The sequence below is a fragment of the Podarcis pityusensis genome, assembly GCF_964106645.2.
Source record: "Podarcis pityusensis genome assembly, chromosome: 4".
In the NCBI taxonomy this organism is placed as follows: Eukaryota; Metazoa; Chordata; class Lepidosauria; order Squamata; family Lacertidae; genus Podarcis; species Podarcis pityusensis.
The window spans coordinates 80,823,249-80,842,529 of NC_138027.1; the positions used below are offsets into that span (position 1 = coordinate 80,823,249).

General features: G+C 44.5%; 1 protein-coding gene across 5 annotated transcripts in view; it reads left to right on the forward strand.

The window, feature by feature from the left end:
* Nucleotides 1–635: 635 nt before the first annotated feature.
* Nucleotides 636–19,281, forward strand: part of CARS2 (cysteinyl-tRNA synthetase 2, mitochondrial) — a 43,074-nt gene continuing 24,428 nt past the window's right edge. For 4 of the 5 annotated variants that reach the window (XR_013985377.1, XR_013985378.1, XR_013985379.1 and 1 more), the window contains exons 1-11: nt 636–1,204; nt 2,488–2,538; nt 3,018–3,135; nt 6,250–6,321; nt 6,571–6,676; nt 7,406–7,489; nt 8,217–8,346; nt 10,470–10,603; nt 15,067–15,131; nt 18,159–18,225; nt 18,582–18,720. Coding sequence is in view for 2 of the 5 variants with exons in the window: in XM_081003072.1 (XP_080859198.1) it covers nt 888–1,204; nt 2,488–2,538; nt 3,018–3,135; nt 6,250–6,321; nt 6,571–6,676; nt 7,406–7,489; nt 8,217–8,346; nt 10,470–10,603; nt 15,067–15,131; nt 18,159–18,225; nt 18,582–18,720 (1,283 nt within the window). In the remaining 3 variants the exon portion in view is untranslated. The remainder of the gene's footprint in view (nt 1,205–2,487; nt 2,539–3,017; nt 3,136–6,249; nt 6,322–6,570; nt 6,677–7,405; nt 7,490–8,216; nt 8,347–10,469; nt 10,604–15,066; nt 15,132–18,158; nt 18,226–18,581; nt 18,721–19,281) is intronic. The other variant, XM_081003073.1, reaches the window with a different exon arrangement.

Consider the following 19,281-nt stretch of genomic DNA (forward strand, 5'->3'; position numbering starts at 1 on the left):
ATAAAAAATAACACTTTCAAATTTATCCCCCTCCCCTATACCTTGCACGTTGTAAAAAAATAAAATAAAAATCTGACTCCAAAAATTAAGGTCCTGGTTCCTCTTAATAACTTTGCCGTGCGATGCTCGTTCAGATTGGAAACCTTGCTCTTTGTAGATCTGGAGCGAGGCTATTGCTAAAACCAACTGCCGCCGTCGCCCGCGCTCGGAGCTCTCAGGGGGTTTTACATTTTACGGTGCTAACCAGATCCGTTCCACCGACTTCAAAAAAAAAAGGATGTCGCGGGGCGAGGGAGAGGAAGGAAGCCTACGCGCCTCAGGCGCCCTTTCCCAGCAATTCAGTCTCCTTGAAGGGCTTCACGCGCGCATTGCATCGGAAGCTATACTTTGATCTGCTAAGGACGGTCGCGCTATTTCCAAGGTCGGTGGGAACCAGGAGAGCAGGGGATTTGGAAGAAGAGACGAGGGGAGGGAATGCGAAAGCTATTGCAGCCGAGGCGCTATTCTACCAGCGCGGCGAGCAACCCAAATGCCGCCTCCTTCCCTCCGCTTTCCCCTCCCAGCTTCAGGCAAAGAAAGCTCCTCCTTTTCCTGGTGGGTTTTCTGGCTGTAGCTGCACAGGCGGCGCCGGCTGTTGCTACAGGCGCGGCAGGCTGTGCGCGTCTCCCTTTCCTCTTCCGAGCGGTTCCGGCGCCCGCGCAGCGCCGCCCTCCTTACGCCAAGGAGGAGGCGCGTTGCCTCCTCATTGCATTTCTGCAGCCCGACCATGCGGGCGCCGCAGCCCGTGGCATTGCTGGCCTGGGCGCCAAGCAGCTGATTTGTAAAGAGGAGCCGGGAAACCAAACCCAAAGCGCCCCAAACAGGCTCGGGGGCCGCCGTCGAGGAGCATGTTTCGCGCTTTCTTGGTTCCTTGGCGCGCCGGCGCCGGCGCCGGCGCCGGCTGCTCCTCCTGCTCGCCGCGTCTGGGTTTCAGGCGTTATGGGAGACTGGCCCTCCTCCGCCTATCAGCCGGCGAAGGTGCTTCAGCTGCTGAAGGCAAGCATCTTCTGGGCGTCGCTTCCCGGAGCGCAAGGTGCAGCGGTGGTCCGGAGCGCGGGACCAAGTGGATCAAGCCCGCGGGCCGGGACAGCGGGATCCAGGCGTACAACAGCCTGAGCAGAAGGAAAGAGCCTCTCATCCTGCGAAACGCGGATGTGGTGACTTGGTTAGAATACTTAGAAAATTGTGCTCCTATTCCTTTTAATTTATTCCCCCCCCCCCTTGCCGGGACACCTTCATAGCTAGCAATAAAATGGATAGGTAAATAATAAATAGGTAAATAGGTAAATAAAATGGATTCCTCTCCGCCCCCCACCCCCAGCAGTGAAGAGGGTAAAGTCTCACCTTTTGAGATGTTGCAGTTTGTTAGAAACGAAGCTCCCAGGGGAACTAGTAATTAGTAATGCAGTACATTTGGGTCCAGCTAAATATTAAAATATTAGGACGCATGTGGCGCTGTGGTCTAAACCACAGAGCCTAGGGCTTGGTGATCAGAAGGTCTGTGGTTCGAATCCCCGCGACGGGGTGAGCTCCCGTTGCTCGGTCCCTGCTCCTGCCAACCTACCAGTTCGAAAGCACGTCAAAAGTGCAAGTAGATAAGTAGGTACCACTCCGGCGGGAAGGTAAACGGCGTTTCCGTGCGCTGCTTTGGTTCACCGGAAGCAGCTTAGTCATGCTGGCCACATGACCTGGAAGCTGTATGCCGGCTCCCTCAGCCAGTAAAGCAAGATGAGGGCCGCAACCCCAGAGTCGGCCACGACTGGACCTAATGGTCAGGGGTCCCTTTACCTTTACCTAAATATTAAAAACCAGCAAAAGTTGTGGCACAATCCTTGGGTGCTTTATGTGGAAATAAGTTGGATGGAACTTACAATTAGGTGTGCATAGGATTTATTTGTGGGGTTTTGCTCAGTAATCCGGCTCACAGCTATACGTGGCGTGCGCTTTTAAAAAGTTGAAACCAGAATTGCACCATGGCATAATGGATACAGACTTTGAGAGAGGTAGAGAAGCAATTTCTCAGTAGGTGTGTGAGTAAGCAGAAGGCTGAGACATGGTGGAGAACAGGGACACTGAATGGAACAGGTGTGAGTTCAAAAATGGGGAAATTGAGATGTTGTGTACCTCTAGGAAACAAGGCAAGGCCAGGAACAGAATAACAAAAAGCTTTAGGCAAACTTGACAGAGGAGGCAGCAGTTAAGGAGCGTGGGCAAGGACCGAGTCCAGGAACCTTGTATTGTTTGCTTAACAAAGACTTGTTTTTTCCCGGGGGGGGGGGCGGAATTACCGGTAGTTTTCCCTACTGTGCCTAAAATGGGCTCCGAGTTCAGAGGTCATGTGCTTCACCCTCCTTATTCAGCTGTGTAATGGTTGATGTGAATTTTGAAACTGATCATTAGGTAACGCCTTCTGGTGTTTTTCTTAGTAGATCTTAATTTTATTCACAGGTATAGCTGTGGACCTACTGTCTATGACCATGCACACCTTGGACATGCTTGGTAAGCCTTCACATGCTAAAATTTCATATTTTTTTTGTCGGAATTAGTTCTGCACCAGCCGGCTTCAATATAGACTCTTATTTTGTGTAGTAGATACTCTTCTTATGAGTACATTAGCATCAAGCTGTTTTTCAGCAGAGAGCAGGAATACTAGAATTGTAATCCTGAGGAGTTAGCCAAGTGCAAGCTATCAGCATCCTGCAGAATAAGAAGTGTAGTTAAATGCACCCAAGTGAGGCTTGGAAGAAAAGATAGGGGGGAAAGTCAGCCTGGCATGGAGAAAAATTCACTTCTGAGATCCAAAATATGATGGGTCACTGTGCCTCAAGCTTTAACAAGGTGTTCGTCTTTCTGCTGAGGCTTCTGAAGCAAAAAATAAAATAAAATCCTAGCTTCAGTATGTCTACTTAACATAAAACCAACCTGTTTCATATCCGACTGGGGCCCGTAATACATGTGCCTTTCCCCCTCTCTTTCAGCTCCTATGTTAAATTTGATATAATTCGAAGAATACTGACAAAGATGTTTGGAAAGGAAGTCGTCATGGTGATGGGGATTACAGATATAGATGACAAAATAATTAAGAGAGCCAGTGAGGTAAGTGTATATAGTTCAGCTTGCTTTTTGGTTCGCAATCCAGTGGATTTTACAAATGTGCTGTATTGTACTGTTTGCATTATAGCCAGTCTGGGTAGGCTGTGAAATGAAACGGATACCGTGGACGCTCGGGTTGCAGGATGCACGTTCACAACCCGCAGCGTTCACAACCCACAGCGGTGCGTCTGCGCATGTGCAGGTTGCGATTCGGCACTTCTGCGCATGCGCAAAGTGTAATTTAGTGCTTTTGCGCGTGCGCGACCCCTGAAACCCGGAAGTAACCTGTTCTGGTACTTCTGGGTTTAGGCAGGTCCGTAACAAAAACAAAAATAAAACAAACAAAAAACCCCGCAACCTGAAGCGTCTGTAACCCGAGGTATGACTGTATTGCATGGCAGGATCAAAATTTGGGAGATTTGCAGACTCTCTCTATCTTTTTGTAGGTGAAAAGTTCTGCTAGGCCTCAGCCAAACAAGAGAGAGGCTTCTCTCAGTTGCAGTTAGGAGATCTGTCCCCATGCCTGTCCCTCTTGAAGTAAATTTCCATCTCCTACCTTAACCTCTGTTAAGTAATACAGCTGTGGCAGTGTTAGCTGTGATAAAGGAATGAAGGCGCTGGATAGGAATGCCTCTGAAGGAGGAAGTGTGTATTTTGGGATTTCTCTGAGATCCATCACTGTCACTAGTGATGGATCAGGTGACATCAGTGGTTAAGCACACACATTGCCAGTTTTGACTGGTGCAACCATTCCTGGAGAGGGATAGCCTTGCTGCAGTAGTTTATGCATGGATAACCTCACAATTAGACTACTGTGATGTGCTATTTGTGGGGCTGCCCTTGTACCTGGTTTGGAATTTGCAGCAAGCACCAAATGCAGCAACTATAGTGCTTGGTGGGACACCAAGCTATATACATGTTACACCAGTGTTGAAAGATGTGCAGTGGCTATTAGCTACTGAGCCATGTTCAGAAGGATGTGGTTGCTGTTATTTAAAACTTTGGGAACCATAATATTCTGCAGACTGCATCCCCAGGTACAGACCAAGTCAATCTTTTAAGCTGTTCAAAGAAGAGCCTGCCAGTTGTTCTGTGACCAGTTAGTTGTTACTTGTTGACAATGCTTAAGAAGTGAGTCTTCTTGGCGATAGCACCCGTCCGTGGGTTATTTGTGAGGCAGAAACGGCAATACCTTTGAATGCTTCTTTAAGATTATGTTCACCTAAACCAGGCACCCCCAGACTCGGCCTTCCAGATGTTTTGGGACTACAATTCCCATCATCCCTGCCCACTGGTCCTGTTAGCTAGGGATGATGGGAGTTGAAGTCCCAAAACAGCTGGATGGCCAAGTTTGGGGATGCCTGATCTAAACTTTCCTGGACTTCTTAATGTTTATTTTGTTTTGTACAATGCTTGATTTTTCTTTGTGCTATACAGTTTTGTGTTCTTACCACATTGTTAGGAACTTTAATTGGTGGTAGTGATTGTCATTTTTTTATAGCTTTTGCGTAAACCACCTAGAGATTTATATACATATGTTATATAGAGAGAGTGTGTACTGTGGTATACTTTTAAAATTAATAAATAATAACCAGGATTCCCACTTAACAAGGATTGGAAATCATTATCACATTTTAAAGGTTCTCTTCCAGTTATCTGTCACAATTCTACCCAGATACCCCAGTGCCATCAAATGCTAACCTACCTAAATGCAGTTAAACCAGTTCTATCCTTGCAATTCAGTAATTTTTTTCTGTTTCCCCATCTGCCCAATTTTCTGTCCTAACATTTGGCATAATATATTGGCATTGAGCAGCTCAGTTTTTGTATGATGGGAATTTCTGGAACATTTAAATGTAGTAACTTGAGTTGTTGACGTATGGTGCCTCTTGTACCATATGGGGGGGGTCCTCCAAGCTTTCGTCCATACAGTACTTAACATTTTTACTTGTCGCTCATAGTTCCTTCTTTCCCACCAGCTCTGAAGGGGAAGATCCAAAGTACTGAAAAATACTTTTTAAAACATAAGCAAATAATAATAATCCCCAGGCTGCTTCCTGCCTGATCCCAGATCAGCCTTCTCCAGCTTGGTGTTTGTGCTGGCTGGAGTTGATGGGGAGTTGTGGTTAGAAACATATAGAGAGTACCTGGCTGGGAAAGACTGTCCCAAACAATTTGGGATCCTGTGGGCAGCATAATGATGTCACATAGACAATACAATTTGGTTTTGTGGTGATTCCCCCTCTGGGCTGACTTTCTGGTGATGCAAAGGAGTTAAAACCAAGGGAATTCCTTCAAAATGATAAACACTTGTTTTTGTAGGCCTCAGCCCCAAACAGTAATCAAAACAAGTGGGGGTGCTGTGGGGCAAGGGGGGCATATCGCTCCATTACCAGTCTAGTTTGGCCCGTTTTGAAGTGTTTCAAGGAATTTCCCTGAATGTTTGGGCTTTTTGTTGTTGTCAGGGCTCCGGAGAGCTGTTACCTGTCATTCCTGTTTGACTATGAATGGGGGTATTTTTAATTCTGTGTTTGAAATTGAAGCTACCTTTAGATTAAGGGGGGGACACGGGTGGCGCTGTGGGTTAAAATCTCAGCGCCTAGGACTTGCCGATCATATGGTCGGCGGTTCGAATCCCCACGGCGGGGTGAGCTCCCATCGTTCGGTCCCAGCTCCTGCCCACCTAGCAGTTCAAAAGCACGTCAAAGTGCAAGTAGATAAATAGGGACCGCTTTATAGCGGGAAGGTAAACGGCATTTCTGTGTGCTGCGCTGGTGCTGGCTCGCCAGCTGCAGCTTCGTCACGCTGGCCACGTGGCCCGGAAGTGTCTTCGGACGGCGCCGGCTCACGGCCTCTTGAGCAAGATGAGCACGCAACCCTAGAGTCGGACACGACTGGCCCGTACGGGCAGGGGTACCTTTACCTTTACCTTTTTAAAGGATGCCCCCCCCCCAAAAAAAGATCAGTTCCCTTCTCCCTTGATATGTAAGATTGTTGCGCTCCTCAGGCTAGCAGTTAATGTGGCTTATTGGTTTTATCTTGGATTTCTTTTCTCTCCTTCAGTTCGCTATTAACTAACTGATCAAACAAATTTACCTGTGCGTTCCTTTCTTACAGATGGGCATATCACCAGTGTCTCTTGCTCGCTTTTATGAGGAGGACTTCAAGCAAGACATGGATGCTTTAAAGGTACAGATATTTCCTCTAATATGGAAGACATCTTTTATTTGTTGGAAAAGATGCCTGGGCAGTGCTGGACCTCTTCCTTGGTCTGTTGAACTAATTGCCTATGCATATTTAGGTGTCTCCCCAACTTCATTGATGCTTCCTGTGAACTTGGTGTTCTTTTTGTTATTCTATCGACCAGGTAACACTTAAACCTGCTGCTGGTAGTCCACATTTATTAATCAAAGCTGATGACTTCTTTTAAATTTTCAGGTTCTACCTCCTACAATATATATGAGAGTGACTGAAAATATTCCTCAGATCATTTCTTTTATACAGCAGATCATTGCTAGCGGGCACGCTTATGCAACATCGAAAGGTAAATCTTCTGAACAATGCAATTGCATGTTAATTAGTGTAGAAGAAATTTTTTTGTCTGGTTTTTTTCTTCATGTTGCCTTGAATACGTCTTGTCCAGCTGTTAAATAGCAAATGCAGAGTTAATGTAACTATTAACTTTGAGCCATTGTGGCCTAGTAGTTAAGAGTGGCAGACGAGGACCTGTGAGAGCAGGGTTCAAATCCCTAGTCAGCCAGGAAGTTCATTGAGTGACCTTGGGCCAGTCCACTTTGGCAGATGATTCCACATGCAGCTTGCTTCGTTTATGTGATCAGCATAGGGGTACCATCTCCCCATGGTTGCTGGCACTGTTCAGTACCTGCGTGGTGGTGTGCTGGGTGCATAAATATAGAGGAATGTGTAAATCAGGGTTTCCCAAACTTGGGTTTCCAGCTGCTTTTGGACTACAACTCCCATCATCCCTAGCTAGCAGGATCATTGGTCAGGGAGGATGGGGATTGTAGTCCAAAACCAGCTGGAGACCCAAGTTTGGGAAACTCAGGTGTAGATTTTCTCCTTAATCCAAGGATAGTCAGCAGGGTGTCCTCCAACTCCCATCAGCTCCAGCCAGCACAGTCAACCTTCAGGGATGATGAGAATTGTGATCCAACAACTTCTGTTGAGCACTACATTTGCTACCCTTGCCTTAAATCAGTAGGCCTAATCGCTTCCATCTTTGTAATAAGACCAAACTGTTTATTTCCGACAGGTAATGTTTATTTTGATGTCCGTTCTAGGGGAGACAGATACGGAAAGCTAATGCAGGTTTACCCTGACACCCAAGAGGAACCAGGTAAGTTAACAAAAGCTGTGTTGGCTTCTGCATGAATTATGGAGGCTTTGTATGTATTCTATGCAAAAAGTATATAATACATAGAAAGGAGGCTAGTAGCCCTGTTTTAACTTGGTTCTGTGTAAGCCAGGGTTGCTAAGCTGTAGCACATGGGCTGCATCTGGCTCCTAAAGAGTATTTTGTGGAACCTCCCAGTTTTAAATTTAATTTGTACAGGTTATTTATAACTGCTTCCATAAGTACATCAGTGTGGTGCTCTGGACAACCCCTGCACCCATGTGTGTCCATTTTTATTAAAAACAAAAGCTGACAGCTCCCACAGAGATGCCCTCCTAGTGGTGCAGCCATAAAACTTCTAGCCCATTTGCAAAGTTAAGCAGGGTCCAGTATGTTTTTAAATTGGATGGAGGACTATGTGTTGAGATTCCTTGCATTGCAAGGGGTTGAATTTGACGACCCTCGAGTTCTCTTCCAACTCCTACAATTCTATGATTCTGATTCCCCTGCTGTGATTTGGTGATGCTCCCCTCAGGTGACCCCACTCCCCAAATATTTGGCCTTTAAAATTGCACTGAAAGTGGCCTAAGGCCTAGTGGCAGGTCTTGAGACGCGCTAGTGAGACATATGAAGCTGTCCAGATTACTTACGGAATATAGCAGAGATCTCTTTTACACACTTAACTCATTCCGAGCATCTTTGTTAATGCGTCACCCCTTGTTATTGGCAGCCGACAGCGATAAGCGTAACGTGAAGGATTTCGCTCTTTGGAAGGCAGCCAAACCTCAAGAGACGTGCTGGGGTTCTCCCTGGGGGAACGGAAGGCCTGGCTGGCACATTGAGTGTTCAACGATATCAAGGTCAGCCGGTCTGGACTTCTTCGTCTTTGTTTTTTTATGAGCATGCATTAGAAAGCGATTGACATGTGAATCACGGAGGGTTTCTGTTGAAAACAGTTTAAATTTTTAATAAGTGACAATTAATGGCAATTGCAGTTTGAGGGAGAAAGCAAATAATGAAATCACATTTTAAGGACAGCTCTTCTGAGTGGAAGGGCTGCAAACTAAAGGCAGTAACATCTGATGCCTTTGTAGCCCACATCTTGCGCTTGCTTCGATGCGCTGTGGCAAGTCAGGAGAGCACACCAATACGAGAGATGCAATGATCCTACAGGGGAGCCAAGCCGGTGATTCCTAAACTGCGGTTTACAGTGGACGTTCAGGTTGAGAACATGATCCGTGCGGGATGCATATTCGCAACCCGCAGTGTTCGCAACCCGCATCTGTGCATGCACGGATTGCGATTTGGCGCTTCTGCACATGCGCAAAGCGTGATTTAGCGCTTCTGCGCATGCACGACCACCGAAACCCGGAAGTAACCCGTTCTGGTACTTCTGGGTTTCGACGGTCCGCAACCCAAAAAAAGCAACCTGAAGCGTCTGTAACCCAAGGTATGACTGTACAATGTTATTTTAGGCAGTCTGCAAAGCCAGAGTAGAAACAGAGAGAGAAGCTGGCACACTTAAGGCTTCCTGCAAGCAAAGCAATCTGGTTAGCCCTTGTGAGAGGAGGATACTGAGCTATCCTGAGCCATTGGCCTGATCCAGCAGGTTCTTCTTACTTTGACTTATCTGGAGTTTATGGCGGTGAATGTCGAACAAAATGGCAGCTCCTACGGTCTGTGCATCTGTACTTGGAACACACAAGGTGACATCATTTTTAGGTGACAGATAGGCGAATGTCTTAGGGGTCTAGGACAAGTCTTTGTAGACCTAGGAGTGCTTCCCTCTTCTCCACTTCATGCTGTCTGTTCAGTTCAGCTGGATTGGGGTCCCCAAAGCACTTCAACTCAGAAGCCATTTCAAAAACACCTTCTAATGTAGTTCATGGAAAACAAGGGAGCGGAACAAGTAGTCCTCAACACGCAAAGTTTTAAGAAGCATTTGGCTGAATATATTTTCTTTACTGAGAACAAATTGTAAACCGCTTAGTCAATAAAATATCTATAAGCAATATAAAATAATGATCAGTGTTGTTGTCCTCGGTCTGTCTTGAGAGACAATGGAGATAGGTAGTCTTTGACAATCTGGAAGCTGGACCAAGGCTGCAGTTCCTCTGCTGTCTCAGTTAAACTCTTTGGGGCTGAGATTACAGTGTTTAATAAGGGTAAGGCCACTTCCATCTAGAGGTAAATGGAAGTACTGCAGCATTCAAGTAAGTGGCTCAATTTAATGCCATCCCTTTATATGTGTGCAAGGGAGCAGAGAACAGGCACCTCGTACTGTATGGAACGCCAAACACTTTGTTAACGGAGCTCAGCTTGCTGGTTAATTTGGCAATAATGAATGACGACATCCAGAACTATTGTGCTGCAGTTGCATCTGCTTCTGCCTTATTGAAACGCTTGTGCACAATTGCTGCTGGTTGCAACTGTGGTTGCCTTGGTCAAACATTACATTTGCTGATGCATACCCAGGGATGCATGGGACTTCTTGCATAGGAGGAAAAACTTGCTGCACAGACTGTCCCTCTGTTGCTCTTATTCTGCAAAAAACACCACGGCCGATTGAAATCAATCTTAGAATCCTGGAAAACCACACTTTGCAAGGTGCTCCTCTTAAACTGGCTTGCCTTGTAATGTTTTAAAAAATCTTTCTGCTTATTTGGAGTGAGATCGGAACAGATTGGTAAAGTGCCATTATTGATCTGCTCCTGTGGATTGAACACAAATACAGTGCTTTTTTTCAGCGCTTCTGAAAAAAATAAATCAAAGAATATGACACACACACACACTTCATTTGGCTAATAGAAAACCTATATATAGATGATTCCTTGTATGATAAACTTAAGCTGATGTAGTGGTTTGAATAAATTCCAGAGCTGGCTCCCAATTCTTCTCTTTACTGAACTGTAACAGGAATGTCTTTCTCTGTCTTTTTTCTCCTCCCCCCCAAACTCCCACTCATTGATTGCTTTTGTTGTAGTCTGGTGTTTGGAGGACATTTGGATATCCACACTGGTGGAATCGATCTTGCATTTCCTCATCACGAAAACGAAATTGCTCAGTGTGAAGTTTATCATCAGTGTGAACAATGGGGAAATTATTTTCTACACTCTGGTAAGTGCTTAAATAAACCCTTTTTTTGCTTTTGACGTCCCTAGCATTCCATTTCATTCAGTTACGCCGATCCGGACAAAATCAAGTTTTTAAAGGTAACCATTTAATGAACATAATTACCGCATGTCGTAACTTAATTTTGATTCTCTTTATCTGTTCTTCTGTTACCTCTCAGTGCCTGACAAACACAGTTTGCTTATTGAGACTACAGAAGTTACTTGTGTATTGCACTACTCTGCAATATGGGGTGTGTGTAAGTTTATGTTGGGCTTTTCTGAATGAGTCAGCACAATATTTTGGAGTCTCTCCAAGCCATCTTCCTACTAGGGATCAGCTGTGGCGGCATAGAAGTGGCCTGTGCAATTGGATTGACTCACAGACCGAGCTCAGTACAAATATGAACTTGGATCCTGTGATCTGTGAATAAGGATTTTAATTCCATTTATTAGTTGCAACATAAGGAGTCTCCAAACTTCCAAAATTTTAAGATCATAAAGCAAATCAGAAGAACAATTTCTGTATGTTACATATTAAAGCCCTAAACGGCCTCGGCCCAGTATACCTGAAGGAGCGTCTCCACCCCCATCGTTCTACCCGGATACTGAGGCCCAGCTCTGAGGGCCTTCTGGCGGTTCCCTCATTGCGAGAAGCAAAGCTACAGGGAACCAGGCAGAGGGCCTTCTCGGTAGTGGCGCCCGCCCTGTGGAACGTCCTCCCATCAGATGTCAAAGAGATAAACAACTACCTGACATTCAGAAGACATCTTAAGGCAGCCCTGTTCAGGGAAGTTTTTAATGTGTGACATTTTAGTGTATTTTTGGTTTCTGTGGAAGCTGCCCAGAGTGGCTGGGGAAACCCAGCCAGATGGGCGGGGTACAAATAAATTATTATTATTATTATTATTATTATTATTATTATTATTCTTAAAGGCATACAATAACCCATAGAAAAGACCCAATAAAACAGCAGCAGATCTTCAGCAGCAAAGTAATAGCAAGAAATAGCAAAATCACCATCAGCCACCAGCTGCCTGGAAAAAGAGAGAAGTTAATGATGGCACTATGTGGACTTCACTGGGGAGAGGATTCCACTATCGGGGAGCTGCAACAACAGACCCTCTCAATGGTACCCTTGAACCTCCCTCTATAGCCCCATTAATGCCTCTTTGGAGTTGGGGGACCCAAGCGAACAGTGTGGGATAGGAGGTGAGCTGTTGGTGGTTGTGGGAACTTACCCAAAATCTTGAAGAGGAACCTTGTATGAATGGAGCTACAAGTTCCTCTGCCTGATTTTGGGTCACCTTTTCAGTGCTGCCCCCCTATGCTCTTTCCCACATTGCTCAGGAAAGTTCCCCAACCCTCTGGATAGCCCTTTTGGAAGCTGTGGGTGGTGGGGAGAAGAAAGAGGACAAGTCCTCTTAGGTGGACTTCTTTCCATTTGTGGTTTTCAAGATGGAGGCTGTTGTGCCCTCCTGTGTGAAGCTCTCCTCCTCTTCAGCAGCCTTCGGATGGGGCACATGACATTTGATTTGGCCCTCTGAGGGGAGTGGAAGGGAGAGAGGGAGCATGGTGTCTTCTGTAAGGGGAATTACATATCCCTGTCCTTGTTCATGTGGACGTTACCAGATCAGGGCCCAAGGTGCCTTTGTCCTACCACAAATGTTAGGAAGGAGCATTCTGGGATATTTTCACATCACATCTCTTCTTGGAGTGGGAAAAGTAAGGAGAATAGTTGTGCTCATAAAATGTGCGCATGAATTGACGAGAGTAAGGCAAGCCCTTCTGAAAAAGAGTTGTCTCATGTGTGTCTTTATTTGTGAATGTGTCTTAGGCATTGGTTTATTTTAAGCCTGTTGATGCGAGGGCAGATTTAGCTTCTTTTAAGTATCTCAGTAGTACCTTTTCTTGTAACAGTATGAAACAAATAAATACCCAAATGGTGAAATTTCAACAAGCAGTCAGCCTGGTTCAAACCATTTTTACTCTTTTTGCAGAGTTGAGTCATTATTTCTGATTAATGGTTTTCCCTGTTCCTATAATATATATACAGTGGTACCTCGAGTTACAAATGCCTCAGGTTACAAACACGTCAGGCTACAAATTCCGCTAACCTGGAAGAGTTACCTTGAGTTGAGAACTTGGCTCCAGGATGAGAACAGAAATCATGTGCCAGCGGTGCAGTGGCAGCAAGAGGCCCCATTAGCGAATGCATGCCTCTAGTTAAGAACAGTTTCAGGTTAAGAACAGACCTCTGGAATGAATTATGTTCATAACTAGAGGTACCACTGCATATATATTTAGGATGCAACAGCCTACTTAATATTGTAAATCAAAATGCTGAAAGATTCTGAATTTTTCTACTAGAGATATTCACTCCATTATGTTTAAGACGTTGCTTTTAAAAATTACTTTCTTACACGTGCATGCTTCGAATGATGTAGAGTGCTATTTGGGTGTTCAGATTACCTGTATCTGATTAATTTACTTATCTCTACCTTTCAGTGGCGCTATTGTGAAAGCCAGCATGTTGCATTCATTAACTGATTTCTTCCTCTTCTTCTTCTTCCCATAACTTAATGTGAATTATTCATAGGCAATTATTATTGAGTTTCAGAAAATAACTTGTTAGTGTTCCTTAACAGATTGTAGAGTTTGGGCAAGCTCATTAATGGGACTCTATTCAAGACTGCTTGCCTCTCTTGAAATATTTGTAGAAGGAGCTGATGGAGAAAATGCACAACTCACTCTCTCTCTCTCTCTCTCTCATGTGTGTGTGTGTGTTTAACAGTACAATGGTGCAAAACAAAACCTAAGAATCACTTCACACAGTATATGTTTCTAGCACACTTCTATGTAGAAATTGTGTGAAAGCCATGTGCAGATTGTCACACACGATGCCCGCACACATGCTGTGGTCATTCGCGACTTCCTGCCACATACAGGTCCCAGTGGAGTCATGCTGTGCGGTTGTTGCAAAGTATTGTCCATGGATAGGGTTTCCTTCTGTTTCTGCCTTTTCTCAGAAAAGAATGAGGTAAAATGGTCCTTGGAAGCCATCTTGGGCTTGAAAGTGGCACTTTGCTTATATAATATTATTGATTTGTTTAAACAGCTTACCGTATTTTTCACTCTATAGGACGCACCGGACCACAAGACGCACCTAGTTTTTAGAGGGGGAAATCAAGAAAAAAAATATTATTCTCCAGCCCCAAAGAGCAAAGAAGCCAAGACAGCGAGCAGGATCCATCCCGCTGGCTGTCTTGGCTTCTGCCATAGCCGTGCAACCTCTCCAGCCGGGAGCTAAACCTCTCCAGCGTGGCTAAAGAAGCGTGGCTAAAGAAACCAAGGCAGTGAGTGGGATGGATCGCGCTCGCTGCCTTGGCTTCTTTAGCCTTGTGCAGCCTCTCCCGGCTGGAGAGGCTGCGCGCAGCTATGGCAATTCCCCCACCTCCTGCAAAAGCCCACAGGAGCCGAGCACCCTTTAAGGAGCGTGCGGCTCCTGTGGGCTTTTCTACGAGGAGGGAGAAGGGACTGACTGGCCCTTCTCCCTCCTGGGGAAAAGCCCGCAAGAGCCGCGTGAAACTTGTGGGGCTTTTCCTGCCTGTCTTCCCCCTGCATTCACTCCATAGGATGCACAGACTTCCCCCCTTAGATTTTAAGAGGGAAAAAGTGCGTCCTGTGGAGCGAAAAATACGGTATATACCACTTGGTTACAATAGTCCCTACGTGGTATACAGAAAATATAATACCGAACAGGTGAAAATTGGTTAAAACTATTAAATCAAGCTTAAGTTACAATGCCTGCTGGATTAAAAGTCTTCGGTAGGTTTTGGGGTCAGGGGTAGGTGGACTGTGTTACCTCAGCTGGAAGGAGGTTCCATAAAATTGGGCCCAGTTTTATTAATGCTCCATGTATAGCAAATGAAGCAAAGCCCATATGTCTCAGCCCATTTGTTTCTGTTGGGATAGGGCCCTGGGATTGTTCCTTAATTTTTTAGTTGAAGAATTTCCTGGGGGTGGGCGATTTTGATCTGTGGTGCTGCAAATTAAAGGGCTAGTTGTGCTTGGGAATATTTTAGTTACTGTAATAGGGAACGAAAATGAAAATATTGGCCTTTCCTCCTAGCACTGAGTAATAGTAATGGGCTTACTTAGTTGAATATTACACCCTGCTTGCTTCAATATCTGGAAAACCCTACATTAATATGCAAACTATTTAAACCTAAAGCAGTTACAAGGCACATGACCAAATCAGTTACAGAAATAGCAGCACTGTTTTTAATATTTTAAAAATTCTTGTTCCTCTCTGTTCCTTAATATAGAACAACAAACTGAGTGAAATAGACTCTGGTCTACTGTTTTTAGCTCCTGCTATTCTGAAAAATAATTTAACCTTGTTTTGTCTTTTTTAAAAAAACTCTGCTCAGAAAATAAAGCAAAGTCATCTTGCTTTTGTCGTTCCAGGACACCTGCATGTTAAAGGGAGTGAGAAAATGTCAAAATCACTGAAAAACTACATTACCATTAAGGTATTGTAAACTGGCACACACTTCCATTTAACTTGAATCCTCTGAACAGTTGCCACCACCGGGAATGTGTTTTTTGGTGTTTTTTTTAAATCAAGCTCCTCTCAGTGGATTTGGCCTGTACAGGAAGAAACTTGAAGAAGGAGCTCTTAAGATCAGAGGGTGGGATGGAGGAATGCTTGAGGCCTGGCCCAGCTCATATTCGAGATTACCTGTGCCACCCTGGGCGTGTCTACTTGGGCACAAGTCCTATAGCGTTCAAGAGGACTTGGTCCCAGGCAAGTGTATTTAGGATTGCAGGCTCAGTACAGAAGAGCGTTCCCATCTTCTAACTAGGGCTGGGCCATATCTGGTTTTCATCATCATGGTATATCATCAGCTAAGCATTATGATATTAGGATGTCTGAAATGAGGATGGAGTTATGTAGAGACATTGGCTGCCTTCACAGTTTTCCCCGCATTGTGAATTTTGCATAGCGCGCGCGCGCGCACACACACACACACTATTGCCAAGTCAAAAATTATGAAAACAGTATCATGATATGAAATTCAAACCAGCTCTGGACATCGCCCAGCTCTACTTCTGACTCTGCACTTGCTTTAGCTTCATTGGTTCATGAGAGGGACAAAGGTGGCGTTGTGGTCTAAACCACTGAGCCTCTTGAGCTTGCCGATCAGAAGGTTGGCAGTTCGAATCCCAACCATGGAGTGAGCTCCCGTTGCTCTGTCCCAGCTCCTGCCAACCTAGCAGTTCGAAAGCATGGGAAGGTAAACGGCGTTTCCATGCGCTCTGGTTTCCGTCAGGTGTTCCATTGCGCCAGAAGTGGTTTAGTCATGCTGGCCACATGATCTGGAAAGGTGTCTATGGACGAACGCCAGCTCCCTCGGCCTAAAAGCAAGATGAGTGCCGCAACCCCATAGTCGCCTTTGACTGGACTTAACTGTCCAGGGGTCCTTTACCTTTACCTTTGATTCATGAATTTATGTCTAAGCAGAGATGGCGGAGGATTAAACAGGTATCAAAGAGAACACGGCTCTGTATATCTATTGTAGTTGTATTGCACTCATCCTCCAAGGAATCCTTGGGGACCTCCTTGAGGTTATTCTACAGTATCCATGATTCTTCACACCACATCAAAACGTTCTGTTTAACAGGCTTTTTAAAATGTAGTGTTACTTGTTACAGGGATTGGTGAGGATCATTGGGCCCTAGTTGCTGGACCATGGGATTCTGGGCCTGGTGGGAGTTGAGTCTAACAACATTTATATCCAGCTCTTGCTCAGAGGAGGCCATCGTTTTCCCTTATTTTGTCCTCGCAACATTTTTGAGGTCCAGTGTAGCGCCATCCAATGCAGTGAGTCCAACTGTGTTCAGGATAGCAGCCCAAGGCTGCAAGCTTACCTGGTAGTAAGCTTCACTAAACATAACAGGCCTGCTGTCTTGAGTAAACAAGCGGTAGGAAGTGTAAAGCAGAGGTGGGAAAATGCATAGTTTTCCAGATGTAGTTAGACTTCAGCTCCTTCAGCCTCAGCCAGCATGGCCCAAGGCTAGCATCTTGTCCACCATGCTAGCTTTAAAAATGCCTGCATGTTGTTGGGAAGAGGACATCGTGATAAATTCTTTGGAACGCAAAGGCGACATTTTGTTTGCCTGTGGATTTTTTTGCACGTCCTTCGCAAATCAGTTGTATATTGTAACTGGGGGAATCTTTTGGATGGGCTAGTTGGCATAGTAATTGATGGGTAATTTTTCTTCACTCATCTTAAAGAAAAAAATAAACTCCTTAAGGTGAGTTTCAGTCCACTGACCCAGACATCCTCTTGTTTATTCATGAGAAAACTCTCATGTGGAAAAATCCCCCCTGAAAATCTGCAGGATTGACTGCTTTCCTTTTAGGAATGAACAGATTCCAAAGGACTAGTCAGGCGTCGTTTCCCTCTCTTTCTGGACTCAAGTTGAATAGTGTCTGTCAAGCTGTGCTTGTTCTTTTGAGTCTTCCTTCCTGATACTCTCACCCCGAGTTTAGTTTAAGTTGCTAACAGTTTATTATATTGTTCCGTGTCCTGCTCAGAAGACAGGACATAAAAATAGTGCTTCTAATATTGAGCGGTGAGAGTATCTGCATTTCTTATACCTAGGAAGCCAAATTCAGATATTTCACTCAGACTGTAAAATGATGCAGGTACATGTCATGTGTTTAGATACACACACAAAATTCACTTTATTCTGAACCTGCTCTTTGTGTTTTTGTAAAATTTGGGTTACATTTTTAATTTTGTGAAATACTAATGGGTACTAGGAGGAAGTTTAGCAGGCAGTAACTAGGAGGTACATAGCCAGAAGGAAGTGACTGTAGTTTAGGTGCCTAAATTCCATCCCCGGACATGGGGCCCATTTGCAGCCCTGTGTTTCTGTGCATTCTGACATTTCTGCAGCAGTGAGAACTAGAAGCTTGGGTTTTCCCACTTTAAATGAAAACTCAAAATTCCTTGTCAGATTCTGCTGCAATCGGTGCTCATGGAAGCAGGGATTGCTATCTGCCTTGATATAATCCTCTTTATGAGGTATATAATAGCAGAGGGTCGGGAGCTTTGAGGTGCGTGGAAGGACTTGGGATTGTGTTTGTTAACGAAGGTCTTCCTGTTGTAAACTGGAAGGTCTGTCCCAAACGTGCAATCCCAGCCCTGTACGCAAAAATTTAATTCATGTGAGTATTGAAGGCTGAATGATGATGATGATGATGATTTCCTTTCTATCACACCTTTCCTCAAAGTTGCTGAAGGTGGCCTGCCTCCTCCTCATTTTATCCTCACAACTCTGCAAGGTAGGTCAGCCTGAGACGCTGTGGTCTTCTAAGTCCTAGCCCAACACTCTGACCACTACATGCAATCTGGGATTTTGCAGCGTGTCGGATTCTGTCATGGAGACTATTTTCCAAGACTGGCAATGTCCTTTATGACCCTCTTATAACTATTAGTTATAAGGAGAGCTAGAGCTTAATATGTATTTCTTTTTCACTTTGTCTTTAGGATTTCCTGAAGAAGTTCTCACCTGATCAGTTTAGGATGTTTTGCTTACGGAGTGGATACAGATCATGTAAGGAAAACTCCTTTGAGTAGAGATGGACTATCCATAAAGTCATAATTACGTATATGCTTTGTGTGTACATTTATAAGGCATGTCTTTTGGGTTGGGGACTTTTTTTTGAGAGTGCTATGATTTTGGGGCGTGAGGGGTTTTTTTTTGTCTGTACTCTTGAACGTCAAATCAATTTTCAGATGTAGCCCTGTGTTGACTGGTGGTAGGAAGAGTGAGGGGGCCATTAAATCCATTCCCATACCTGAGCCACGTGAGATTAATAGTTTTTAATAGTAGCATAACCATTGTTCTCTGTTTATATAATAATGCTGATGCTTTGACGGAACAACATAAAGCTGAATTTATTTTCCTAGCTATTGAATACAGTGATGACAGCATGAATGATGCAAAGAACATTCTTCAGACAATCTGTTCTTTTGTGAGCAGTACACATGCCTACATGAAAGGACAACTTTTGTGTGAAGCCGTTAGAGAAGATCTACTGTGGGAGAGGTGAGTGTGAAGGCCTGTTGTTTTGTGTGTTATTGGCCTGGTATGTGATAAAATCCTGAGAAGTTACCATTTCAGCTGGTACGCAACAAGTGCCTTTATATGCTTTCCCTATAAACGAAGTGAGAAAATAATCCCTGCAAGTAAAAATGACAAGCACATCAGAGAAAGAGGTTTTAACTCATCCTGTTAGGTTTTTTTTGCTTCCAGAGTACAGTATTGTTTTTTCCTCCCGGCTGTGTGTGTACTTTGACGCCTTCTATTTTGTAGTTTAGCCTTCCTTGAGTTGTCTTTGCTTTGATTAATTAGCATACCCTGTTCACTTTTCTCTTTTAATAGTTTTAAAGAGAGTCCAGGCACAACACAAGGCTGTCGCATATCTCTTCTATTGATTGATTATATGGTCATGAATCAAAATCTATTCAGTTGTATTAGTGAAAAGAGCCATATTCTCTGAACACCAGCTTCTGACGCTTCGTAATTTCTTTTCCAGTAACACATAAATCTTTCCTATTCCTCAAGAAACAGATTTATAGATCTTCCTTCCCCGAGTTTAATACCGTA